Consider the following 27,881-nt stretch of genomic DNA (forward strand, 5'->3'; position numbering starts at 1 on the left):
GCCATTAACATTTTAGTGTATATTATTTTCTTTCAGTTTCATTTCCAAGAAGATATAATTTTATATAATTAAGATCTTACTATAGATACAGATTCATTTTTACATTTTCACTCAGAATGTCATTCCTCAGTTTTCTTTTGTCATCAAAAGTCTCCAATGTGTAATTTTATAATTAAGATATAATTTACATAAGTAAAATTCACACGTTTTAGCACACAGTTCTGTGAGTTTTGACAAATGCAGAGAGACATGTAACCACCACTCCAATCGAGATGTGAAAGAGCTCCATCATCCAGGATGGAGTTTTGTCTACACCTTGCCATTTCGCCTACACCTAGCTTCACATCCAGTGTCTGGCAACCACGGATCTGTTTTTCAGAATATAATAAAAATGGAACCGTATAATAAGAGGGGCTTCCCTGGTGGCTCAGTTGGTAAAGAATCTGCCTGTAGTGAAGGAGGTTCGGGTTCAATCCCGGAGTCAGGAAGATCCCCTGGAGGAGGAAATGGCAACCCACTCCAGTATCCTTGCCTGGGAAATCCCATGGACAGAGGAGCCTGGCAGGCTACAGTCCATGGAATCACAAGAGTTGAACATGACTTAGCGACAAAATCACCATATGCTAGGTAGCCTTTCGAGTCTGGCTTCTTTCATTCAAGCACCATACATTTCAGATTCATTCATGTCATTTACTACATATATTAGTAATTTGTACCTTTTTATTGATGAGTTCACATTCACTTGTCACTTTCATGCATTGGAGAAGGACATGGCAACCCACTCCAGTGTTCTTGCCTGGAGAATCCCAGGGACAGGGGAGCCTGGTGGGCTGATGTCTATGGGGTCGCACAGAGTTGGACACGACTGAAGCGACTTAGCAGCAGTAGCAGCAGCAGTATTCCATTGTAAGGATATACATGAATGTAATTTATTTACTTTGGGGCTGCCCTGGGTCATTGTTGCTGTGCACAGGCTTTCTCTAGTTGCAGTGAGCAGGGTCTATTCTGCATTGTGGTGCACCGGCTTCTCATGCAGTAACGCCTCTTGTTGCTGAGCACAGTCTCTAGGGCATGGGGGCTCACTAGTTGTGGTGTGAGGGCTTAGTTGCTCCACAGCATGTGGAATCTTCCCGTACCAGGGATCTAACCTGTATCCCCTGCATTGATAGGAGGATTCTTATCCACTATACCACCAGGGAAGTCCTACATTAATGTAATTTTAATGTTTGTAAAAAATCACTGTATATCGTAACCTGCTTTATTTATGCATTACCCTAATATTCGGATATTTAAGATGTTTTATTTTTCACTATTGTTACCATTATAATGAGCATCTTTTTATGATTGTAACTATTTCAAAGAATATTCTAGGAGGGCATAGTTGATTTGCAATGTTGTGTTTCAGGTGTACAGCAAAGTGAATCAGTTGCACATATACACAGTGAACATTTTTATGCAAAATCAAAGTCATTCTTAATTTCTTTAGGTAGATTCCTTTAGTCATTCATAATTTATTTAGGTAGTTCCCCAGAAAGTTGAAAGCCTTTGCCCAGCATCTAAGTGCTAATCAGTAGGTTAAGATGAAAATCTAGATTTCCCAGTTTCCATGTCCAATGTTCCTTGGAAGGGAATTATGACATGGTATTTTATAAATATTTTTAAAGCATTTACAACATTTCTAAGTATTAAAAAGTCTTTCCTTGCATTTCTTTATGTGGTTCAGGACCAGCTTGACTTAAAACTCCACTGATGTTTCTAATCCTCTTTTCCCCTCCCTACTATTTTTCCATATTATCAGTCCCACAGAACTGACTTGAAGTTTCCAGTGTCGCCAGCTAGCCTGTAAAATTCTAAGCCATGGAGACCAACCAGGAAACGTCCCTCTTCTTGGTGAAGATCTTGGAGGAATTAGACAGCAAGCAAAATACTGTCTCCTACCAGGACCTCTGCAAATCCCTGTGCGCCCGCTTTGATCTGTCCCAGCTCGCCAAACTGCGAAGCGTGCTCTTCTATACGGCCTGTCTTGACCCCAACTTCCCAGCCACGTTATTCAAAGACAAGATGAAATGCGCTGTAAACAACCAGCAGTCCAAGAAAATCATGGTGGCCGCGGACATCGTGACCATATTCAACCTGATCCAGATGAATGGGGGTGCCGCCAAGGAGAAGCTGCCTGGAGGCCGGCAGAAGATGCGCAAGAAAGATGCCTCTTTTGACTCGTGCCGCTCAGACACGGAGATCTGCAGTGCAGCCGAGTGTGAGCCCCTCAACTGTGAGCTGAGTGACCGGCCTTTCAGCCGGGGCTACCCCACCCGCCAGTCATCCAAGTGCAGAAAGGTGGACTGCAAGGACTGTCCGCAGTTCATTCCTGCCTCTGAACCCAACTTCCTGCTGGGGGTCAGCAAAGATGTGAAAAACCGGGCAGCTTCCCTGGACAGGCTGCAGGCTCTGGCCCCATACTCCGTGGCCAGCCCTCAGCCCTGCGAGATGCAGAGAACCTACTTCCCCATGAACCTCGAGAGCGAGTCCATGTCTGATCAGGACTCCCTTCCTCTCCCCCAGGGCATCAAGCAGACCTTCATCTCCAACGACGAGCCCTTCGTGGTCCAGTCCTGTGTCCAGAAAAGGAACATCTTCAAAGAGGACTTTCACAATCTGATGGCTGTGTCCCCTGGGTTGGCCAGCCCAGCCAACAAGGCTGAGGGTGAGCACAGGAAATCCCAGGGCCGCAAGGAGTCCCACAAGACGCCCTTCCCCCATCACAGCTTTGAGATGCCCTACAGCAGCCAGTACCTGAACCCCGAGTACTCCCCGGTTCCTGACAAGAGGCGGGCAAAGCATGAGAGCTTAGATGACCTTCAAGCCTCCACATATTTTGGACCCACTCCAGTGATGGGGCCCCAGGAGGCCCGGCGCTGTCCTGGCAAAACAGGCAAGCAGACCCCCTGGCCGGCCAAAAGCTGGAGCCTCAACACCGAAGAAGTTCCTGACTTTGAACGTTCCTTTTTCAACAGAAACCCCTCCGAGGAGAAGCTCCGTTATCCAAATTCCAATAGTCAGACACCCAACTTCCCAACCCCGGACAGATGCCCTGCTTACCTGACACCACAGGATCAACAGCCCATCCTCCCAGTCGGCTACTCAGCAAAGCCCAATGGGCTCAAATCTAAAGAGATTCCATCCCCTGTGGACCTGGAGAAGCATGAACCAGTCAAAAAGTTTAAAGACAAGAGCATCAGCTGCACCAGTGGGCAGCTGAGCTCAGACACCAGCAGTGTGGGCACCCAGACTGACCTGCACGTTCTGGAGCCCAAAAAAGGCAAGGACCTGTGCACTCCCGGGCAGGGCAAGTACAGTGACCGGCATGCAGTGAAGCATTCCGATGATGATTCGGAGGTGGTCAGTGACGACATCAGCGACATCTTCCGGTTTCTTGACGACATGAGCATCAGTGGCTCAACGGGGGTCATGCAGTCATCCTGCTACAACAGCACGGGGTCCCTATCTCAGCTTCACAAGTCGGACTGTGACAGTTCGCCAGAGCACCACCTCACCAGAATCGCCAATGGGCTCCCCAGCAGCCAAGGGGAGAAGGGCAGCCGGCCAGAAAACAGCCACCACTCAGAAGAGGAGCTGAAGACCAGCGTGTGCAAGCTGGTGCTCAGGATCGGGGAGATTGAACGGAAGCTCGAGTCACTATCGGGTGTGCGTGAGGAGATCTCCCAGGTCCTGGGCAAGCTCAATAAACTAGACCAGAAGATGCAGCAGCCCGAGAAGGTAAGCGTGCAGATAGACCTCAATTCTCTGACCAGTGAGGCTCCATCTGATGAGAGCACCTCGCCCCGGATGTTCCGTGCCCACAAGGGTGCCCATGGGCCCAAGCTGGAGAATACGGCTGACTGGTGCTGCTCAGATGCCAGTGGGAGCAACAGCGAAAGCCTTCGTGTCCAGGCCTTAAAAAAAAGCCTCTTCACCAGGCCGTCTTCCAGGTCCCTGACAGAGGAGAACAGTGCCACAGAATCCAAGATTGCCAGCATCTCCAACTCACCCAGGGACTGGCGCACCATCACTTACTCCAACCGCATGGGCATCAGTGAGGAGGAGATCAAAGAGCGAGGTCCTGGAGACAGTAAAGACTGGCATCGGAAGTCTAAAGAGGTAATGCCCACTTAAGGTCACGTAACTGGGTGCCAGCTTTGTTGTTTTTGTCAGTGTTTAGTTGCTCAGTCATGTCTGATTCTATTTGGCTCCATGGACTGTAGCCTGCCAGGCTCTTCTGTCTATAGGATTCTCCAGACAAGAATACTGGAGTGGGTTGCCATTCCTTTCTCCAGGGAATCTTCCCCGCCCAGGGATCGAACCTGGGTCTCCAGCATTGCAGGTAGATTCTTTACCTCTATGCCACCAGGGAAGCCCCGACACTGGAAAAGATTGAAGACAAAAAGATAACGGGGTGGCAGAGGATGAGATGGTTGGCTAGCCCCCAGAATTAAGGCCTCTTAATTCAAAAGCCTCTGAAAGCTTCCCAGGGGCTTCTTGCTGGTCTCTGATTTCCCTCCTTTAGTCATCTTTGTGCAGAGTAGATACCAGCTTTTATTTTTAAACTATCTTAGGTATACATATGAACTGCCAGATTAGAACACAAGCAGCTCCTTGGTAGGAGCAGTGGGGGCAAGTGTGGGCAGTGGGTAACTTTCCAGGTCAGAAAAGCTTGCTTGCATTATGTACTCAGTTGTGTCCAACTCTTTGCAACCCTCTGGACTGTAGCCCACCAGGCTCCTCTGTCATGGGATTCTCCAGGCAAGAATATTGGACTGGGTACCTATTCCCTTCTCCAGGGAATCTTCCCAACCCAGGGATTGAACCCATATTTCTTACATCTCCTGCACTGGCAGGCAGGTTCTTTGCCACTGGCACCACCTGGGAAACCGCATAGTGTTTGTATCCATCCCTTTTATAAAGCTTGGAGCGCCTTCTCCTTAGTGGTGTGACTTAGTGATCAGGATAGTCCTCTGCCCTTGAGGAACTCACAGTCCAGTGGAGGAGACAGTCAGACAGACAGACAGGCCATTATAGTTCAGTGGGACAGTGCTGGCTGTGAGCTCCGTACACAGTCTGAAGGGGTCTCATAGGTGGGCACTGACCTGGTCTTGGTGGGTCAGGGAGTGCTTCCTGGAGGAAGTGACATGTGTGTGGAGATCTGAGGGCCTGAAGTTAGAAGGTATCAGAAGGCCTGGGTTATAACAGGGTTCATGGAGAGCAGAGCCCCGGGTTCATAACTAGGGACTGAGAGCATCAGTGATGCCAGCGGTGTCAGGCAGGTTCCTGCCTCCACACTGTGATCCAGACCGTTCCCTGTCTTGGAGGCTGAGCAGATGTTCCTGAAAACCAGTGGAGGCTCTCACCATGTCCTTTCCGACTTGGCTTCCTCCATCCAAAGAAGCAGTGTGTCATCCATGGTTTCGGCCAGTTCCTTGGGGAAAATACCCGTATCTTTTACTCCTCAGGACCAGGTAGAAATTGGTAATAGAAAGAGGGGGCAGGGACTTCCCTGGTGGTCCACTGGTTAAGATTGCGCTTCCAATGCAAGTGGCATGGGTTTGATCCCTGGTTGGGGAGCTAAGATTTTGTCATACCACATAGTGTGGCAGAAATAAAGAAGGAAGGGAAGAAAGAGGGGGCGGCACTGTGCAGTGGTTAAGCAAGGCTTTTCTGAAGCCAGATGCTAAATTTAAATTCCGGCTCCCTGCCATTAGCAGCTGTGCTCCCTGGGGTAAATTACTGAGTCTTTCTGGTCTCCTTTTGCTTACCAGAATAATGTGTGTTAATAGTAGTAGTCATGGCATGAAGATTAGATAAAATCGTCTCTCTCTGGCACAGAAATGTTGGGTCGTATGAGTAGTATTAATGTCGTAAGCTTTTCCTAGTAAATGTCCCCCGGTACAGGCAATCCTATTTGCTCATGAATAACTGCATGTTGCTACCTGAGCAGCACCTAGTGATGAAAAGCTGGGGTCTGCCCAGTGTGACATCTGACCACATCTGTGTGGCCTCCCGGACTTCTCTGTGCCCCTCTGCAGGCAGACAGGCAGTACGACATCCCCCCTCAGCACCGCCTGCCCAAGCAGCCCAAGGACGGCTTCCTGGTGGAGCAGGTGTTCAGCCCTCACCCCTACCCCGCCTCTCTCAAGGCCCACATGAAGAGCAACCCTCTGTACACGGACATGCGGCTCACGGAGCTGGCAGAGGTGAAGCGGGGCCAGCCTTCCTGGACCATCGAGGAGTATGCACGCAATTCGGGTGACAAGGGCAAGCTGACAGCCCTGGACCTGCAGGTGAGCCTCTCTGCCCAGGGTGGGGTGAGGTAGGGGAAGCCTGGCCACACCCCGGTGGATGCAGAAATGGATGAAGGATGCCCTAGCCACTCACTCCCTCCCCTTCAGCCCCCTTGGTCCCCACCATGGAACACTGAACATGAATACATCATAAGGCAGAGATGTGTAACCAGGGGATTGCTATGTTGCTTATTGGCTTGTAAACATTTAGCAACAGGAATGCTTCATTGGTGGATTGACCTTGGGCATCAATTTGCTAACGTTGCATTTAAGACTCCGTACCAAGTGCAGATTCTCATGCTTGCTCCTAAGACCTGATCCCAACTGGTTAATGGAACACAAGCCTGATTTCTCCTTCCACATGTAGCCCGTGGGATAAGCATGTTTGTGGGAGCCAAGCTATGGATTATGTTTCCGTATGGAGCAGCCCCAGGTAAGCGCCACCCCTGGAAACTCTGTGAATGCAGTTGTGGCTAGAGGGTGTGTTTGCTGTTCCACCACAGGCAGGGCTGGGTTTCGGTCACGCTTGCATCTTGGTGGTTCCATCCACGCTGCGTCTATCTGTGTGTCTGCATCATCTTGGGAGCAAGGAAGCACCTTGCCTTCACCTGCTGGTTAGATCTGTGGGCAGCGAGGTTCATTGTCTTATTGCTGCCAGTCACGTATGTCCAGGTCCCTGAATGTCCCCACCACTTAAAGGGCAGCTGGGGAGATGCTGGTGGAGGCTGGTATGGCAAGGTATCCCTTGACATTGCCTTGCTCTGAAGCCAAGAGTCTGCAGGAGGGGCAGTACGGTGGTGAGAAAAGGAATGTGTTTTCCCACAGTGGAGGTTCTCATCCACTTTGCTGTGCAGCCTGGAACATTCACCTGTTTGAGCTGTGGTCCCCTCACCTGTTAACTCTCCATGATAACCTCTAATTTGTGGTGGTGGTGTGAGACATGAGAAGAATGTATTTCAAGTACCTGGCATTAATCAGGGACTGAAAAGGTATTTAGGCTGATGAAAGGATGCTGAAATCAATCAACTCCGTATGGTGTTTTTTTTTTTAATTATTTATAATATATATAATTATTTATAAATGTATTTTTGGCTGTGCTGGGTCCTTGCTGCACAGGCTTTTCTTCAGTTGTGGTGAGCGGGGGTTACTCTCTAGCTGTGGTGTACAGGCTTCTCGTCATGGTGGCTTTTCTTGTTGTGGAACCTGAAGTATAGGGTTTGCGGGTTTCAGTAGTTGAGATGCGTGGGCTTTAGAGCACAGGCTCAATAGTTGTGGCACACAGGCTCAGTTGCTCTGCACATATGGGATCTTCCCGAACCAGGGATTGAACCCACTTCTCCTGCATTAGCAGGTGGATTCTTTGCCACTGAGACACCAGGGAAGCCCCTGTGTGGTGCTTTTTTACCACAGTCTCTCAGTGGCCTGCAGGCAGGAGTGATGATGTTCATCTCAAGCAGGTAAATGAGGAAATCAAGGCCCGAGAAACTCAAGAACTTGCTGCAGGTCCGACAAGTCTGAATTCCTGTCGGACTCTCCAGCAGTAATACTTCTGTTCTTTCATCTTATGTTGCCTCGTCACCGTTTCATTTTTCTGGTGATGAGAGTATAGTGGGGCTTCGTGTCACTAAAGTGACCGCAATGACATTGGTTTATGTTGGTCCCTAACTGACAGCAGTTATGGGGAGGAGCATCTCCGGCCAAATCCTGAGAGTCAGGCAGGTGGTGCTATCAGGATGACCCTGGAGATATCGTGGCCCCTGTCCCCTCCCGCACCTTATGTCCGCATGCCTGCTGCTTATCATTTGACCCTTCAGGCCACGTCCTCTCCTGTCACCATCCTGCTGGCAAGCAGGCTATATAGGATTCTTTTCTCCTGGAGGTGGTCCTAACACTTTGCTGTGGGTACCGCACTGTGCTCTGTGAGTATTAGGATGCCACGAATCAGGGAAGACTTGGAGGTATGAATGGCTCACCTGGAGGAATAATCAGTGTCTCACCAGTATCATGGGATGACCTTGACATGGTCAGATTAACTGAATGAATCACAGATTGAGAAACATCTTTTTAACGTCTGGAAGGCTGAGTCTGAGAGAATTGCTCTTACAGATATATGCGATTTTGAAGTGGCAATATTTATAAGCACTAACGGTGAAATTATAAAAAGTTGAAGATCTTTAGAGAGCTTCATGTGACATCACTTAAAAAAGCAGAGGATAATATATCTAATCTCACAAAATGTAAGACAGCAAGGAGTTTCATAGCCTTTCGAGGGTGTTTGCAGCAAAGTAGAATAGGTATCGGGAACTTGGTAAAGGAAGAAAGGCACCACCCTCCTTGTTTCCATCACTTTGCAGAGATCCAGGTACTGTCTTAGGGCAGCCTCAGCATCTGGACCATCTTCTTGCTGTCTCTTGGCTTCGAGATATAAATTCACCAGCAATGGCACCTTGAGGATACGTCAAAGATACCATTTCCATTTCCAGTGTTCAGCAGGTGCAATTGTCAATCAAAGATGCTCCCTGAGTCCCGTGAAACCTTGGCATCACCTCTCTGCTACTGGGTGTCATGAGAGCTTGCAGTTATTGAAAAAAATAATTACAAATAGTTTATGTCACTGACTGAATCACAGTGCATAAAGCATATCTATTCAGGAAAGGGCTTCCCGGTTGGCTCAATGATAAAGAATCTGCCTGCCAGTGCAGGAGACATGGGTTCTATCCCTGGGTTGGGAAGATCCTGTGAAAGAGGAAATGGCAACCTACTCCAGTATTCTTGCCTGGGAAATCCCATGGATGGAGGAGCCTGGCAGGCTACAGTCCATGGGGTCACAAAAGAATGGGACATGCCTTAGTGACTAAACAACTGAATAGACTAGAACAAAGGTTGGCAAACTCTCCTCTAAAGGGCCAGAGAGTAACTACCTTAAGACCCAGAAGTCCTTACAATCTCTGTCATCACAACTGCTCAGTTCAGTTCAGTCTCTCAGTCGTGTCCGACTCTTTGCGACCCAATGGACTGCAGCACCCTAGGCTTCAACTGCTCAGCTCTGCCCATAATAGTCTTGAGCAGCCATGGACAATTTGTGTTAAATAAATGACTGGACATGGTTGTGTTTTGATAAAACATTCTCTTTTGATGCTGCGATTTGAATTTCCTATGATTTTCACGTATCCCTGACTGTTGTTTTTCTTTTCTTTTTTTTTCAGTGATTAAAAAATGTGAGGACCATTCTTAACTTGTACGCTGTACAGAGGCAGGTGTTGGGCTGAATTTAGCTCCTGGGCTGGTGTCTGCTGGCCCCAGTACTAGAAGGCCATTAGCAGCAGGAGAGCAATAGAGATGCCAGAGGGGTCCACGGCGTATGGACTGTCAGCATCCCATCAGGAAGCAGCTGGCGGACTCATGGAAGGATGGGAATGGGAGGAGGGGGCTGTTGGCATCAGTGTAGGTGGGGTTTAAAGCCCAGCAAGCACCCAGGGACCAGCATCGGTGAGAGGCTGATGCTGCCCTTGGATCTGAAGGCCCAGAGATGGGAGCTATTTATGAAACCCACCAGGACCCACAGCTGTGAAAGGAGGTGCCAGATAGAAATGTAGTCCATCAGAGACAGAGCCTGAGGACTGGTGCTCCACCAACTGAACCCACCAGTGTGTATGTTAGTCACTCAGTCATGTTGGACTCGTTGTGGCCCCCATGGACTGTAGCCTGCCAGGCTCCTGTGTCCATGGGATTCTCCAGGCAAGAATACTGGAGTGGGTAGCCATTTCCTTCTCTGGGGATCTTCCTGGCCTAGGGATCGAACCCACATCTCCTGCATTGCAGGCAGATTCTTTACCATCTGAGCCACCAGGGGACCCACCAGGGATGCGTCCATATGGACCAAGACCTGGGGGGACCACAGAAAGGTGGAGAAGAACAGAGAACTGCTCTGGAAGGACAGCTGGAGAATGACTAACGTGGATGAGAAAATCATCAATATTCCAATAACCTAGAACCACTGAGGGTTTTTTTTTTTTTTTAAGTTTTGGAAGTATTTGTTTTGTAATCCTCTGTGTGTGTGTGTACATAATTTGTAACACACCCATCTTTATCAATATTGACCAATCTGAGAACATCTTCAAAATGGATATTTTGCTTGTGTTTCAGAAATTTAGGAGACCTCAACTTGGAATTGCAATGTGTTGCCGCTTTTATGTGCCACTCACATTATTAAATGCTTGCTGTAAAATGAGAACACTGCTTCTCTTTATGGAAATAGATTATAGCCATCCATGGAGAACAGGATTCATGGGCAACACAGGTTAAATACGATATTTCTCTCACAGACAATCGTTAATCTCAGGAGGCCAGGAGACAAAATGTCAGGGAGGGGCCTCCCACTGGGGATGCTGCACCTGGCCTGGGGGTGGTCTGCCGCCAGTCTGTAGACCTGGCCTTTGAGCAGTGGCCTGACCTGCTCAGACAGATGTTTGAGATGGAAATATTTTATGTTTTGTTTGAGCTGCTTCTGTGGGACGTGCCTTTGATTTTTCAGTAGAGGCTTTTTCTGAAGAACTGGGAAGTGAATCAGAGTAATAGAACAGCCTTGCTTCAAACAGCTCTGTTCCTAGGGACTGTAAGTGGAGAATATCTGTCAGTGACCCTCCCTGCTTCCCCAACAGTGAGGCCAGCCTGTTCTTGGCTGTGCGCCCTTGAAGTGTAGACTCTTGCTTATCTCGGCCCTGTTTTGCTTGTCCCCAGAAAACCTCTGGGTTTTCCTGTGTTGAGACCATCATGACCTTTGTAGTAAGAGGGGGAAGGTGCAATCTGGGGTGTGCAGGACACTGAGTCCTTGGTGGTCCATCTCAGGAGGAGCTGCTGGGCAGCTTGGACACCACTGCCAACTGCAGACAGCTTCAAGGTGCTTCAAGCACCAGCTGAGATGCTTCAAGGGTGATGAGCCTGTTTACAAATATTCACCATCTTTCTAACATCTTCTCTTCACTTTTAGACTCAAGAATCTTTAAATCCAAACAACTTAGAGTACTGGATGGAAGACATTTATACTCCGGGCTACGACTCGTTGCTAAAACGGAAAGAAGCCGAATTCAGACGAGCCAAGGTCTGCAAGATAGCGGCTCTGATTGCTGCGGCTGCGTGCACAGTCATTCTGGTGATCGTTGTGCCCATCTGCACGATGAAATCATGAGCTGCTGGAGGCAATGTTGCCAATGGCTCGTGACCTCTGACATCTTTCTCTGTAGTCCAAAATCACGTGGCAGGTCAGGCACCATTTGTTAAAACAGGAATCATGGAGGCTTTTCTGCAAATGCTGATGATGGTCTTCAGAAAATATTCATTCTAGAAAGATGTCTACCTACCTATTAGCTTTGACTTAATGACACAGATGAATTTTAAGAAGTGCAATATCTTTTCCTACCAAAAGAATGTAATGGATGACCAGTAGATACAAACTGAATTCCAGGAAAAAAAACAAAAAAAAAAGGAAGAGGAAGATTAATTGGTTGGATTCTTTCCATTTCATGGTGGAGAATATGCTATAGAGGAGATGGTTAATACATACTTCTTTAAAGGAAAGCTAAGAGAGAGCAATATGAGAAAGAAAAGCCTGGGTTCTCTCTTCCTTAATGTTCCTAGACCATTGCAGGTGAAGTAACAGGGTATGTTTCCATAGGGGGTTACTGTTTACTTCTCTGCTGACTGTAATCAAGGGCTACTGACTTTTCATACTTGCCCTTCTGTCATCATGATGCTCTTTGTTGCAGATCTTCATGGAAACATTCCGGACCTTCTTCCTGGTGCCCAGGGTAGGAAGGTACTGGACTGCCAAGTCAGCCATGGCATGAAGTGACCTCTCTGCTTAATAGGCCAAGGTCTTCAGGCTAGGAGACCTTCCAGTGGCCACCCCAAGCCATGGGAGGGCTGCTCACTAATGATGTATGCTCAACATCTGAAAGTCAAGGTATCCCAAAGGACCTCCCATCCTTGCCTTGGTGTGTGGGTCATCTCCTCCATCTTCTATCTCCTGGTAGTACGGATACTCCACCTTTTACCATGAGTTGATTTTGGCACTTGTCCTTGTGCCTTGAAGAGTAGAGACAATGGCAGAACTTTGACCTTCCAACTATAAACCGTGGTTGCTGTGCACCAATAATACCAGCCATTTCCAATGGCTTTAAAAAGATTTTGAAAGCTTGTCGATAATATGATAAAGCCTCTGAGGTGTTCTCAACTACTCCAGCATCTACTCCATAGTTTCAAATATTTGTCAGCAGTGCAAAAAAATAATGATCTATTTAACCGTTTATCTATCTATATGTCTATCTAAATACCTGATTTTGGTTTATTGTCTTCTCTGTTAATTAACTTGAGAGCAAGATTTCTCCCGTATAAGGAAGCCGTTGTCATTCATGAGAATTTGATCTCAGTTTCCACCTGTTGAATGGTGCTTTGACATGAATGGACAGAAAGAATCCTTTTCAGTGTCAGATCCTAATGTCTTGTTATAGGATAAAGAAAAACAATGGACAAAAACTAGCTACCTTAGTTCTTCCGAAAACAAAGTGGAATATAAATAAATGGTAGTAAGAATCCTGTCACTCCAGTGAAAGAAAAGTGAAATTGTTAATCACTCAGCTACATCCAACTCTGGGATCCCATAGACTCTAGCCCGCCAGGCTCCTCTGTCCATGGAATTCTCCAGGCAAGAATACTGGAGTGGGTGGCCATTCCTTCTCCAGGGGATCTTCCTGACCCAGGGATTGAACCCAGGTCTCCCGCATTGCAGGCAGATTCTTTACTGTCTGAGCCTCCAGGGAAGCCTGATGATAGAAAAATTCCTAAAAGGGAGTTTTGGGAAGCATCTCAGATTTTAAAGCAATAGAAATTCAGCATCCATCCTAAAATCTTCCAAATACTGCTTAGCTTGCTGTGTCTAATTCTCTTGTTCCCCCAAAGGGGAGTCAGAACATTTTGTGTTGTTAATAAGTATAGGATGGATGCTCTCATCTGTAGTAAACCTTCGTTTTTAGAGGTCTTCATGTTCTCTATTTATAGTCTCATGTTTATGTATAGATTTTCAGCTAGGTGACTGAAATTTAAGCCTTAGTATGGAAACTTGAGGATTTATAATTGAAAATGAAAAATATATTAATATATATTACTGTCTATTGTCAGAATTTAGTCTTTTGGTGCTCTGTTTTGGGTTGGGCACATTAAATAAGGTTGTTTCTTTCAGCCCAAAGGGGATTCTAGATTAATACCCTCTGGAGTTGTGGGTTCCCAAGTCTCCTCCCCATCTATACCATTCAAGAAAACACCCTAGCTCTGACGCTCTCCCCTTTATCACAGGTTAAGCCATGAGAACAGCAGAGGTAGGTAGGTTGCCAACCTCTTGCCCTGTGATTTGCAGAGAAGTGGAGATGCAGTCACCCAGGCTAAGAAAAATTTGTCAAATCCCATTCGGACTCCTCCATTTGCCAGGTAGGATCACGCCGGATCGACCAAACCACTATGGCCACTGCCCTTGGGTGAGTTTCTTCTTAAAGGGCCCTCTTTGGGCCACGTGCCTAGCTCCCTGGGGAGGGCGTGAGTATAAGCACCCTCCCAACGCATAGAAGTGAAGAATTTTCTCCTACACTTTTCATATCTGGGGAGGTAGTCAAAGAAATTTAGTCTTGCTCTAAGTCCAGCATAGCTTTAAAATTCAGCTCCACTCATTGCTGCATCATGGAAACATCCAGACCTGGTCACCCCCCTGGGAGACCACACAACGATGACCCCCAGGCAAGGGGGTTTCCTCTGGAAAGCGATTGTCCTTAGCTTGGTAGCTCTGAGTCTGGTGTCATGTTATGCACTTTTGAAGTTATTGTCCTTAGCTTGGTAGCTCTGAGTCTGGTGTCAAGTTATGCACTTTTGAAGTTATGCACTTCACGCCATTGCCATGGCGTGAAGCCTGATGGATGCTTGGAGTCTTGGGGTCTAGAGAATGTGAAGTTCATAGTTGGCTTCTTTCTCTCCATTGATCCCAAGCTTGTTACACTTTCTTTCTCTGGACCTCTAGACTCACTCCAGCTCCTCCATCTTTCTGCAAACAGAGGGTCTTGACCAGAGTCTGGATGGGAATGAAGCATCTACCCATTCCTCTAAAATTTGCCTCTCATCTCCTGCTGCTATGAGCTCCCTGTGGGCGACCTAGGGTCAGGCCTGACTTCTGTAGTAGGCAACAGCCTCTACCACCATATCTGGCATATTCTGATGAAGTACCATTTCTTGTGCCTAAACTGAAGATCATTATATTATCAAAATTCACTTCGGTTCTCTTGCATTTTAAAGAAATGAACCATCGGACATTATCAAGGGATTATTTTAAAATAGATCTCTTTATCCAAATAAAGTCATAATCATCACATCCTCATTTTCAGTCTGAATTTGCTCTGAACACAGCCTTGCAGAGAAGCAAAGAGTATTTCCCAGCTCACAGTTTTCAGATATTTTACGCCAGTACCTTCTTTCAATGGAAAATACAGTAAAGCAAATCATACTTGTATCACCCATTACTAGCTGATCATAAATTGTTAGTATTTTAGGGCATGCAGCTATGTGGTTTGTATCTGCAAGGCTGGCTTAATAGATGTGCTGAAAGTCACTGTTTGGAACCTGCATAAGCTCTGATACCCTTATTGTAATCAAGGCAGTGCTGTCTTTGTTTATAGTTTATCAGTTTAAGAGCACGGCACCTCCTTTTTCTTAAAAAAAGCTCTGCCAAGAATACACAATTCTGTTAAGTCGTATAAAAATGTGTGAACATTGAAATCCAACCTGTTTCATATTATAACCAGCCTGCAAGAAGATTGTGCTCAATTGTGTGAATACCAAATCAGAGTATACTGTATATTGTACCTTGGAAATTTGTATTTAAAGGCAACAATGTTAATAATAGTTGGTATAACAGGGGAAAAGGGTATTCGATATTTATTAATAAGGAGAAATGCAACAAACTTCCTTATTTATGCCTTATGAATAAAGGGGTATGAAATATTAGGTGAAGTTTTATGTGCACGACTCTGAACTTTAGAGTCTAAAGGAGTGGGGATCCTCGAAGGCAGGGACTGTCTTTTCTATGTTTGTTCTGTAAAGCTCTCAGCGCACTCTTGGTGCTTGATCAATGTTATATAATACCAATAACTAAGCACATTTTTAGATCTTTTTTCAAATGGCTTGTGTAAAATTTGGTTAACGTATAATGGTTGGTTTGAAGCTATCATGTAAAATCTGCCTCTCCAAATATAATCGAGAATAAACTGGAAATGATGAAGTAGCATGCTGTGGGGTTTTGTTATATGCATGAATTATAAGTAGTTAATTTCATGCACAAATCATACATGACTGGCTGGATGCTTTTTCACAAATGGAACACATTCATGTAATTAGCATCCTGATTAAAAAAAAAAAAAACAGGACATACAAGCACCCCAGAAACCTCCCTCAAGCCCCCTTCCAGTAAAAATCTCACAAAGAAGAATGACTATCCTGACTTTTTAAAATTAATTTTTATTGGCAATATAGTTGCTTTACAACGTTGTGTTAGTTTCTGCTGTACAGCAGTGACTTAGCTATCCATGTGTGCATGCATGCTAAGTCGATTCAGTCGTGTCAGACTCCTTGTGACATGAAGAATACAGTGGGTTGCATGCCCTCCTCCCAGGGCATCTTCACAACCCAGGGATTGAACCCGTGTCTCTTATATATCCTGCATTGGCAGGCGGTTCTTTACCACTAGTGCCACCTGGGAAGCCCGTATGTATGCATGTATCCCCTCTTATTTGCATTTCCTTCCCATTTAGGTCATCACGGAGCATTGAGTAGAGTTCCCTGTGCTGAACAGTAGATTCTCATTGGTTATCTACTTTATACATAATGTCAGTAGTGTATGTGTGTCAATCCCAGTCTCCTAATTCCTCCCACTACCTCCCACAGGGGTAGTATTAAGTTCCCCTTAATACTCATATATTTGTTCTCTATGTCTGTGTCTCTATTTCTGCTTTGCAAATAAGGTCATCTATACTATTTACCAGGTAGCTTAGTGGTAAAGAGTATGCCTACCAGTGCAAGAGATATGGGTTCAATCCCTGAGTGGGGAGATCCTCAGAGGTGGAAATGGCCATCCACTCCAGTATTCTTGCCTGGGAAATCCGATGGACAGAGAAACCAGGTAGGCTACAGTCCATGGGGTTGCAGAGAGTTGGATATGACTGAGCACTCATGTGCACGTACACACACACACACACACACACACACTCTTTTTCCAGGGCATATATTAGTTTGTCCTGTTTTCAAGCTTTGTGTGAATGCATTCATACAGTATGTACTCTTGTGTCACTCAACATAATATTGTAAAAAAATATCCACGCTGTGGTGTGTGTTTGCAGTTTTCTCCTCCTCATTGCACTAACTGATTGCAAACATAGCACAACTTATTTATTCATTCTGGACTTCCCAGGTGGCGCTAGTAATAAAGAACACACTTGTCAATGCAGAACACGTAAGAGATGCAGGTTCAGTCCCTGGGGTCGAGAAGATCCACTAGAGGTAGGCATGGAAACCCACTGCAGTATTCTTGTCTGGAGAATCCCATAGATGGAGAAGCTTTGCAGGCTATAGTCCATTGAGTCACAAAGAGTTGGACACAACTGAAGCGACTTAGTTCTCATAATGTTCATTTATTCATGCTACTGTTGATGGACATTTGGGTAGCTTCCAGTTTGTGGCTATGAATATGCTTGTATGTGTCTTTTGGTGAGTGCTCTTGTTCAGTCGCCAAGTCATGTCCAACTCTTTAAGACCCCATGGACTGCAGCACGCCAGGCTTCCCTGTCCATCTCCAATTCCCAGAGTTTACTCAAACACATGTCCATTGAGTCAGTGATGCCATCCAACCAACTCATCCTCTGTCACCCCCTCCTCCTCCTGCCTTCAATCTTTCCCAGCATCAGGGTCTTTTCAAATGAATCAGTTCTTCGCATCAGGTGGCCAAAGTATTGGAGTTTCAGCTTCAGCATCAGTCCTTCCAATGAATATTCAGGACTGATTTCCTTTAGGATGGACTAGTTGGATCTTCTTGCAGTCCAAAGAGCTCTCAAGAATCTTCTCCAACACCACAGTTCAAAAGCATCAATTCTTCATCACTCAGTTTTCTTTGTAGTCCAACTCTCACATCCATACATGACCACTGGAAAAACCATAGCCTTGACTAGACAGACCTTTGTTGACAAAGTAATGTCTCTGCTTTTTAATATGCTATCTAGGTTGGTCATAACTTTTCTTCCAAGGAGTAAGCGTCTTTTAATTTCATAGTGGCCATCACCATCTTCAGTGATTTTGGAGCCCAATAAAATAAAGTCAGCCACTGTTTCCACTGTTTCCCCATCTATTTCCCATGAAGTGATGGGACTGGCTGCCATGATCTTAGTTTTCTGAATGTCGAGCTTTAAGCCAACTTTTTCACTCTCCTCTTTCACTTTCATCAAGAGGCTCTTTAGTTCTTCACTTTCTGCCGTAAGGGTGGTGTCATCTGCATATCTGAGGTTATTGATATTTCTCCTGGCAATCTTGATTCCAGCTTGTGCTTCATCCAGCCCAGCATTTCTCACGATGTACTCTGCATATAAGTTAAATAAGCAGGGTGACAATATACAGCCTTGATGTACTCCTTTCCTGATTTGGAACCAGTCTGTTGTTCCATGTCAATTTCTAACTGTTGCTTCCTGATCTGCATACAGATTTCTCAAGAGGCAGGTCAGGTGGTCTGGTATACCAAGGAGTAAAATTGCTGAATCATGAGATGTTCTTATCCTCTGCCAAACACTGCCAGACACTGCCAAAAAGTTTTCCAACACAGTTCTACCAACCTACAGCACCATCAGCAGTATATGTATAGGAGTTCCAGTTACTTTATATCCTACTGAAAATGGATATTTTCTGTCTCTCATTTGAGCCGTTCTGTTCTGTGTGTAGTGGTATCACATTGTGTATTTAGTTTGTGTTTTTATGGTCACTAATAAGACTTGCTATCTTTTTGTGTGTTTATTGACCATTTGGATCTCATATTTTGGAGTGCCTGTCCATATTTTTGCCAGTTTTTGCTCTACTTTTGTCTTTTTTCTTACCAATTTGTAGACATTCTCTGCAAATTCTGGAAATGAGTCATTTGTCATATATACATCACAAATATGATTTTCCATTCTGTGAGCTGCATTTTCTACTCTCTTAATGGTGTCTTTTTGATCAATAGAAGTTCTTTATTTTAATATAGAAATGTATCATTTTCTTCTGTTATGATTGGCAATTTGAGTTCTGTTTGAGAAATCTTTACAGACTCCAATGTCATGAACATGATGTATGCTTTCTTTAAGAAACTTTATTGTTTTATATTTCATGGTCATATCTGTACTCCTTTAAAAATTTTTTTTATTTTATATTGGAGTATAGTTGTTTAACAATAATTTGATAGTTTCAGGTGTAGAGCAAAGTGATTCAGTTATACATATACATCTATCTATTGTTTTTCAAATTCTTTTCCCATTTAGGTTGTTACAGAATATTGAGCAGAATTCCCTGTGCTATGCAATAGGTGTTTGTTGGTTATTTAATATAGCAGTGTGTACATGTTCATCCCAAACTCCCTAACTATCCCTTCCTTGTGATAACCATGAGTTTGTTCCCTAAGCCTATGAGTCTGTTTCTGTTTTGTAAAATAAGTTCATTGCAATATCATACAATATTTCTCCTTCTCTGTCTCACTTAATTCACTCAGTATGACAATCTCTAGGTCCATCCATAGTGCTGCAAATGGTATTATTAATAATGTATTCCCTTTGGAATTGATATTCATACCTGATATGAGGTCAAGAGTTAAGTTTTTTCCTCCCCATTTGTATATCTATTGATTGATGCCACTTATTAGAAAGATCGTCTTTCCCCTTTGACATTAGTCCATTGAAAGCACATATGGTTTTCTAGACCTTCTATTCTGCTTCATTCATCTAGTCATCTGTTCTTGTGTAACAACATCAACATCATTTTTTTCATCCTGGAGACATTAGGCATTCCTGGCCATGAAGTAAATGAATAATAGCTTACTTTGGCAGAAGTCTGAGCTTGCCAAATCATATAATATCATTGAGAATGGTGAAGAGGTAATCCACCTAGCTTCTTTCATCTCCTTCAGCCACTCACAGATGTCACTGAGTTCCCTGCTAGAGTCATTAAAGAAAACTGATTAAACCTGGGTCACAGCACATTGGAAAAAGCAATTAATATCTTGACACCTAAACACCGAAAGAAGTCTCTGATGAAATCTTGGAGAATATTAGAGTAATTATACCATGCTGGGTATAAGTGCTTTTTTAGTTTTACAATAAAATATGAATTAAGATCTACAAATCCAAAGTTTGCATATAGACAGACTGGACCTGGATTGAATTTTGCTAAGTGTTCTAAAAAAGTGAATTAAGAAAATAATAGAAGTAATCTTGTAGGGGGAAATGTTTACCCTCCCTAAGAGGACAAATCAATTGTAATATGCTGTTGTAAGTCTTTTTAATCTGACATTCATTTAGAGTCCTCCCCGGCAAGTACTAGCAAAAGTCAATACTTAGTTAACTTACTTTACACTATCAAATGTGTCTTTTTAAGAAGCAGGCACTGCTCTTTTTTTGTCTTTTTAAAATGTTCAAAATTAATTAATTTATTTTAATTGGAGGCTAATTAAAATATTATGTGGCTTTTGCCATACATCAACATGAATCAGCCACAGGTGCACATGTGTGCCCCCATCCTGAACCCCCCTTGTACCTCCCTCTCTACTCCATCCCTTTGGGTTGTCCCAGAGCACCAGCTTTGAGTGCCCTGTAAAAAGCAGACACTACTTTTGGTGACTGCTGTTGTTGTTCAGTCATCAAGTCACCAGTATCTGAAAGTCTTAGAACTCAGGTTTTGCAACAGGGTCCCACTGGCTTTCCCCATCATGAGCCTGAATTACTGAGATCTTGCTCTACCTGGAATTAGTTTTATATCTTCACTAGTTTTTCTAATGAAAAGAAGGGAGAGAAGGTACATATGACTTCACATAGAAGTGATAATAAAGGGAGACTTCCCTGGTGGTCCAGTGGTTAAGGATCTACATTCCAGTGCAAGGGGACATGGGTTCAATCCCTGGTCTGGGAATAAAGATACCACATGTCACAGGGCAACTAATCCTGCCTGCCTCAACTACTGAGCCTGCACACCCCCACGAAGATCCAGTGCAGCCAAAATAAAATTAAGAAAAGAAGTGATAGTATGTTATGTGAAAAATTACCAGTATCTGAAAGCAGAAGAACATTGGAGTTTCTGGCTGGAACCAGCCACTGTGTTTCAACCCATGCAAACACAGTTGCTTTGCTGTCTCAAAATTGACTTCAGCTTGTTGTAGTCTGAAATTCCTGAAAGATTCATTAAATCCTGGACACAAAATTATTGTTAGAAATCAGCAGTGCAAGTGTGGTTAATTACAATACAGTTTCCTTTCATTTGTCAGGGAAAGCACTTAATAAATTATTCCTAATAAGTTACTGTGTGGTTATCCTGCTAATAGAAGAACTGTGGATGGTATTTTCATGCTGGTTACTCACAGTCATGTTCTACATTTTAATGATTTTTGTATAATTTCAGAAGTCCCAAAGAGGTAGCCTTTCCCAGTTCACTTTCTCTGGGACCAATGCTGTTTGATCTGGGATGACTCAGCCAGTCTAAATTAGCATTTTGTTGCTTTATTATTAAAGTTCAGCTTTCTCATTAGCAATGTATATGTGACCTATATACCTCTTTCGTATTCAATCTTTTTTCTACCCTTCGGTTTATTCATTTATTTCTTTAGTCAACTGATATCTATTAAGAAACTTGCATGTTCAAGGTAGTGGCTTATGGCTGAAACATGGACTTTCCTGGTGGCTCAGCAGTAGAGAATCTGCCTGCAATTCAGGAGATATAGGAGACACAGGTTTGATCCTTGGGTTGGGAAGATCCCCTGGAGGAGGGCATGGCAACCCACTCTAGTATTCTTGCCTGGGAAATCCCACAGACAGAGAAACCTGGCAGGCTACCGTCTGTGGGGTCAAAAAGAGTTGGACACAACTGAAGAAGCTTAGCATACATAGCACAGCACATGGTTCCAAGAAGTAACAGTATTTTGTATGTATTATTTTCATGCTTAATAAGTAATTGTTGAGTCAATGAGTGAACACATGAGTGCATGAAAGTTTTAGATCTGATGTCTGATCTGAAGATCTGATGTCTGATCTGAAGATCCATGATGTCATGGAACTTCCATTCTAATGAATATGTAGATAGCAATCAAGTGAGCAAATAAAATAATTTCCAACAGCTATAGGCATAATGAAGAAAGATTTTTCAACTCAGAGAGGAACAGAGGTGCTGCCTGAGTTAGAGTAGCCAGGGAAGGGTTCCTGAGGATGTGGTGAGTGGAGAACTGAGGATGAACATTTCTGATAGAGGGAACATGCAGTGCAGAGGAAAGCCAGGGTGGCTTGAACTTGGTGAAATAGACTAGGGAATTCTGTCCAAGTAGAGATCAGTGAAATAGGCAGAGGCTAGATTGTGGAGGGATTATTGGCCACAGTAAGGACTTTTGGTTTTTATCATCGGTATAATGGGGAGCGTGGAAAGGTTGCAAGCAGAGAGATGACCTAATCCATAATCTGACTGATATACTTTTATTTTGTTTAATTAGAGGATAATTAGTTTACAATATTGTGATGGTTTCTGCAATATATCAGCCTGAATCAACCATTAGTATACGTAGGTCCCCTCCTTCTTGAACCTACCTCCCACCTCCCACCCTATCCCACCCCTCTAGGTTGTCACAGAGCACTGGCTTTGGGTTCCCTGCATCATACAGCAAATTCCCATTGGCTATATGTTTCACAAATAGCAATGTATATTCTAAAGGAAATCAACCCCAAATATTCACTGGAAGGACTGATGCTGAAGCTCTGATACTTTGGCCACTGGATGCAAACAGCTGACACATTGGAAAAGACCCTGAACATGGGAAAGGTTGAAGGCAGAAAGAGAAGAAGGCAATAGAAGAAGAGATGGTTGGATGGCATCACTGACTCAATGGACATGAGTTTGAACAAACTCCAGGAGATAGTGAAGGACAGGGAGGCCTGGTGTGCTGCAGTTCATGGGGTGTCAAAGAGTCAGACACGGTTTAGCAACTGAACAACAACAACAATGTATATTCTGATTGATATTTTTTAAGAGCTCACTCTGGCTGCAAGATAAAGACTGGACCACAGAGAAGCAAGGCTGGAAACAAGGAGACTGGTCAGGAGATGCTGTTGCTCTAGGGTGAGGAAGTGGAGGTGGAAAGGACTGAGCTTGTGTCTGTAGATGCAGTCGACCAGACATGCTGATAAGGGGGTGAGAGAATGACACAAGTGGATCCGGGACGACTGCTGAATTTTCGGCTCCTGGAGCAGGGTAAGTGATAGTGCTGTTGAATTGATTGGAGAAGACTTTAGGAAGAACAGTTTGGGGGTAGGGGATGGTACCTAAGGCTCTGTGTGCGGCATATTCTGTTTGAGATTTTCTCCATCTAGTCCCTACAGGGTGAAATTTGACACTTGAGATTCAATGGCTTGATACCTGCTTACCTCTTCCTCCATTTTCTTTCTTTTTTTTGAAGATTTTTTTAATGTGGACCATTGTTAAAGTCCTTATTGAATTTGTTACAATAGTGCTTCTGTTTCTTTCTTTATGTTTTGGTTTTTGTGCCACGAGTTATGTGGGATCTTAGCTCCTCAACTAGGGATCAAGCTGACAGTCCCTGCATTGGGTGGCAGTCTTAACCACTGGTCTACTAGGGAATTCCCTTGAGAACTGTGTTTTATATAAGATCAAGGGCTTCAAGATCTAAATTCTTGGAAGTCACTGTCTACACCCATCACTTACCTCAGTTCATTAGTAGAACTTTTCATTGTTGTTGTTTAGTCACTAAGTCACGTCTGACTTTCTGCGACCCTATGGACTGTAGCCCACCAGGCTCCTCTATCCATGGGATTTCCCAGGAAAGAATACTGGAGTGGGTTGCCATTTCCTCCTCCAGGGATCTTTTGGACCCAGGGATCAAATGTCTCTTGTGTCTCTGCATTAATTGGCAGGTGGATTCTTTACCACTAAGTGACCTGGAAAGCTAGAGCTTGCCATTATGCAGACAATTAATTAATACTAGAATGAAATCTCCAAAACACTGTAGTTTAAGCACCCAAAACAGTCAGTGCTAAGCCCAGAAATATTCAGAATAAGCCAGAATATTCAGTGAATATTTCTGGAAAGAATGAATGGATGATTTCTTCACATTTGCATTAAAAATGAAAAATCATACAAATTGCCTTTTTTAAAAGAAGGGAATCCACTATGAAAAGGATATTATTAATGTGGGGTTGGAATGCTCAGTGAACGTACAAAATCCTGAGGCTAGACTTCCGTAAATTAGCTGGAACATCCTCTATTTGTAATAGAAATGAGCATGAGATAAGATTTTTTAAAATGATACATGCAGTAATTATAATGGTCCTTTCCATAAACACAGCATGACAAAATCTACAAACAGTTTCATTCTGTTGTTAACAGTTTTCTCTGTATTTCAAGGCGGAGATTTTAGTTTCAAGAAAGTGTCTTGTGTTAGGCTCGCAGGAAACAGACAAGGGGGCAGAGATTTGTTTGCAGGGTTGACTGGGAAGTGTCTGTAGGGTCAGCAGCCTGGAGGAGGGGGGACTGATCAGGAGGAGGATGCGGACCATGCGTCAGCTGCAGCAGAGGCCAGTCAAGGGGGACTCTGAAGGTGGTGTCCTATCTTGAGGAAAGGGGCTGGTCTCTGCCTCTGCTGGAATGGAGTTCAGAGATGTTGCCTTTGGGGAGGCTTCCCAGGTGACTCAGTGGTAAAGAATACTCCTGCCAATGCAGGAGACTCAGGAGACATGGGTTCGATCCCTGGGTGGGAAAGATCCCCTGGAGGAGGGTGTGGCTACCCACTCCAGTATTCTTGCCTGGAGAATCCCATGGAGAGAGGAGCCTGGTGGGCTGCAGTCCGTGGACTCTCAGTGAGCAGGCATGCATGCCTCTGGGGAAATAGTTTGTCTTTGGAAGAGAAGCCTTTCATCACTTGAAAGTGACTCCCAGAGAGCAGCTCACCTGGGAGCCTCAGTCACCGATGCTCTAGCACCCAGAGCGGAGGCTGCGGTTTCCCTGCTCGTCTAGGGCAACACAGCCCAGCACCCGCCACTGACTGTTTCAGCCTCACCTGCGAATCTGTGAGATACACAACCTGAGATGCCACCTCAGGCCGACTCTGAATTATAACAAGCCCGCTCAAATGATGCCGGCGCGCGTGTCATCTGGAAAACCACTCGGCTGGAGAGGCAGCTGAGGGCTTTGGTCCCTGTAGAGGACACGAAGTTCCACTCGCTTCTCATTCTGTATGATGCCATTTGAAAGCCGATGACTTTCCTTTCAGGGGACCTGAATGTGACACTAGCTTGGCTCTCAAGGGCCTAAACCACACTTGGGGTCAGTTTGTAACGGAAATTAAAACAGAAAAAAAAGAATTGATTTTCCTGGTATTGCACAGTTTCCCAAGACAGAAAGAAAGCAAGAAAATCAAAGGAAGAGATATGAATGTGTGTATGTGTAGGAAATGGATTTCCTGAGGTGTAGATGAGCAAAGAATAAATCACTGGGGAAGAAATAAGAAGCAGAGACATCACTTTGCTGACAAAGGTCCATATAGTCAAAGCTATGGTTTTTCCAGTAGTCATGTACGGATGTGAGAGTTGGACCATAAAGAAGGCTGAGCCCCAAAGAATTGATGCTTTTGAACTGTGGTGCTGGAGAAGACTCATGAGAGTCCCTTGGACAGCAAGGAGATTGAACCAGTCAATCCTAAAGGAAATCAAGCCTGAATATTCACTGGAAGGACTGATGCTGCAGTGGAAGCTCCAATACTTTGGACACCTGATGGCAAAGAGCTGAGTCATTGGAAAAGACCTTGATGCTGGGAAAGATTGATGGCAGGAGGAGAAGAGGACCACAGAGGATGAGATGGTTGGATGGCATCACCAACTTGATGGACATGAGTTTGAGAAAACTCTGGGAGTTGGTGATGGACAGGGAAGCCTGGCGTGCTGCAGTCCATAGGGTTGCAAAGAGTTGGACATGACTTAGCAACTGAACAATAATAGATAGAATGCTGTCTTGATTTTTGGTGCAATGCGCCTTCTCTTTCAGTTCAGTTCAGTTGCTCAGTCATGTCCAACTCTTTGCGATCCCATGGACTGCAGCACACCAGGCCTCCCTGTCCATCACCAACTACCAGAGCTTACTCAAACTCATGGCCCTCAAGTTGGTGATGCCAGCTAACCATCTCATTGTAACTCCTTGCCTTCATGCATCACTTGCAAGTTTTAACACTCATATTAAGTGAAGAAAGCTGAGTGCAAAAATAGTGTCTAGCATGCTACTACTTATATAAAAACAAAGGTGCAAAAATGAATATGTCAGTGTATTGTTATATGTATACATAAGACATCTTTAGGAGGGTAACTAATCACAGTGATTACCCTTTGCAGAGGGATGGGATTTGGAGATGGGAAATAGAGTGGAAGGAAGAGTTTTCATTACTTATCCTTTGTACTTTTTGAAGTTCTAACCATGTGAATATATTGTTCTTGTTCAGTCGATAAGTCATGTCTGAGTCTTTGCAACCCCATGGACTGCAGCACACCAGGCTTCCCTGTCCTTCACCATCCCTGGAGTTTGTTCAAATTTATGTCCATTGAGTCAGTGATGCTATCTAACCATCTCATTCTTTACCATTCCCTTCTTTTGCCTTCATTCAAAAAAAATTTTTTTTTAAATTTTGAGTGTTTTCCTGTAGCCCCAGGAACCACGAGAAATAGATATTGCAGTTTCTTATTTTACAAAGAGTTGCATACCTAGGAGAGACGGAACTTTAACTCTGGGCTTCTCATTTCTGTAATGGTGTTCTTTCTGCAAACTATTTTGTCTCCAATTTCACCTAAATCTGAAATTGCTGGGTGCACTGTCATATCTTGGCAGCCACTTGTGCTGGGTTTCATCAGATGTAAACTCAGGCTCACTGAATCAGTAGTTGCGTTTTTACACTATTTTTATGGATCTGGAAGTCTGTTTCTTCAAAGAAAGTCCAAGCAAAATCTGTTTCATGAGCAAAGGAAAATTTCCTTGAAATTATCTCATACTATCTGCAGAAGATTGCAGTAAAGCATGGAATTCACTAGGTTATGAAATATAATTCTGCTTTCTTGGTTTGAAAAATTCTTGTAATTGGCCTAAAAGAAATACAGTCTAGAAGTCTAGGTTTCTCCTTAAGGATGGGTTTATTCCCAAATAAGGAATACTGGAGGAGGGCATGGCAACCCACTCCAGTATTCTTTCCTGGAGAATCCCATGGACAGAGGAGTCTGGTAGGCTATAGTCCATGGGGTTGCAAAGAGTCAGACATGACTGAAGTGACATAGTGCTAGCACATTCCCAAATTAAAAGTTGAAAGGATTAAAAAAAAAAAAAAAGACATGATGGGAAGGACTAGGAGAGGCTGGAGATTCAAGGTTCTGGAGTGAAGATTTGAAGGGTCAGAATAAGAAGAACGACTGAGAGAAGGGAGGCTCAAGAGTAAGGGGAAAATACTGGAGTGGGTTGCCATTTCCTTCTCCAGGGGATATTCCCAACCTAGGGATCAAACTGCACAAATAAATAAAAAGAGATAATGATGATTGAGAACTTATTACTTGGCAAACATCTAGCACAAATCATCTTGTATAGCTCTCACAGCCACTGCCCAGTACAGCAGGTGTTCCTCGAGGCCCTATTTTACAGATAGTGAAACTGAGGTTTAGAAAGTAAGTGTGCATGACCCAAGGCAGAACGGCTGGTGAGGGGCTGAGCTGGGCTTGGAAGTTAGGCCTCTGCTCCGGCTACCCCCCACTCCACCCCACCCTCAACTGAAGGGAGCATGCTGGAACCGGAACCAGGAGGCTGGAAGGGGGTGCAACTGACTTGGGTATGAAAGACCCCATAAGAACCGTGAGCAAGTGTCATTTAAAGAGGCAGGAGGATTTGCCTGGTGGTCCATTGGCTAAGACTGTGCTCCCAATGTAGGGGGCCCAGGTTCCATCCCTGGTCCGGGGGACTAAATCCCACATGCTATAACTAAGACTGGTGTGACTAAATAAATATTAAAAAACAAAGAGACTGGAGGTGGAGTAGGTGCAAGTTCACTGTGATGTATGGGAGAGGAAGAAGCAGATGAAGGGCAGTATTGTAAGTATCGTATTAATAATGTAAATGAAGAGAAGGGCTGGGCGATGGAGGGGTGTCGTCAAGAGGGATTTTTTTAGAAAACAAGAGACTCTTGCATGGTGACAGATCCAGGGGCAGAATCCC

General features: G+C 44.4%; 1 protein-coding gene across 1 annotated transcript in view; it reads left to right on the top strand.

Annotated features, from left to right (window-relative positions):
- MINAR1 (membrane integral NOTCH2 associated receptor 1) overlaps window positions 1-14,190 on the top strand; it is a 35,820-nt gene extending 21,630 nt beyond the window's left edge. The window contains exons 2-4 of the mRNA XM_061394560.1: window positions 1,799-4,158; window positions 6,081-6,335; window positions 11,326-14,190. Of these exons, the coding sequence (XP_061250544.1) occupies window positions 1,858-4,158; window positions 6,081-6,335; window positions 11,326-11,523 (2,754 nt within the window). The 5' untranslated portion in view covers window positions 1,799-1,857 and the 3' untranslated portion in view covers window positions 11,524-14,190. The remainder of the gene's footprint in view (window positions 1-1,798; window positions 4,159-6,080; window positions 6,336-11,325) is intronic.
- The last annotated feature ends 13,691 nt before the right edge of the window (window positions 14,191-27,881 follow it).

Source organism: Bos javanicus, chromosome 21 (assembly GCF_032452875.1).
Source record: "Bos javanicus breed banteng chromosome 21, ARS-OSU_banteng_1.0, whole genome shotgun sequence".
Lineage (NCBI taxonomy): Eukaryota > Metazoa > Chordata > Mammalia > Artiodactyla > Bovidae > Bos > Bos javanicus.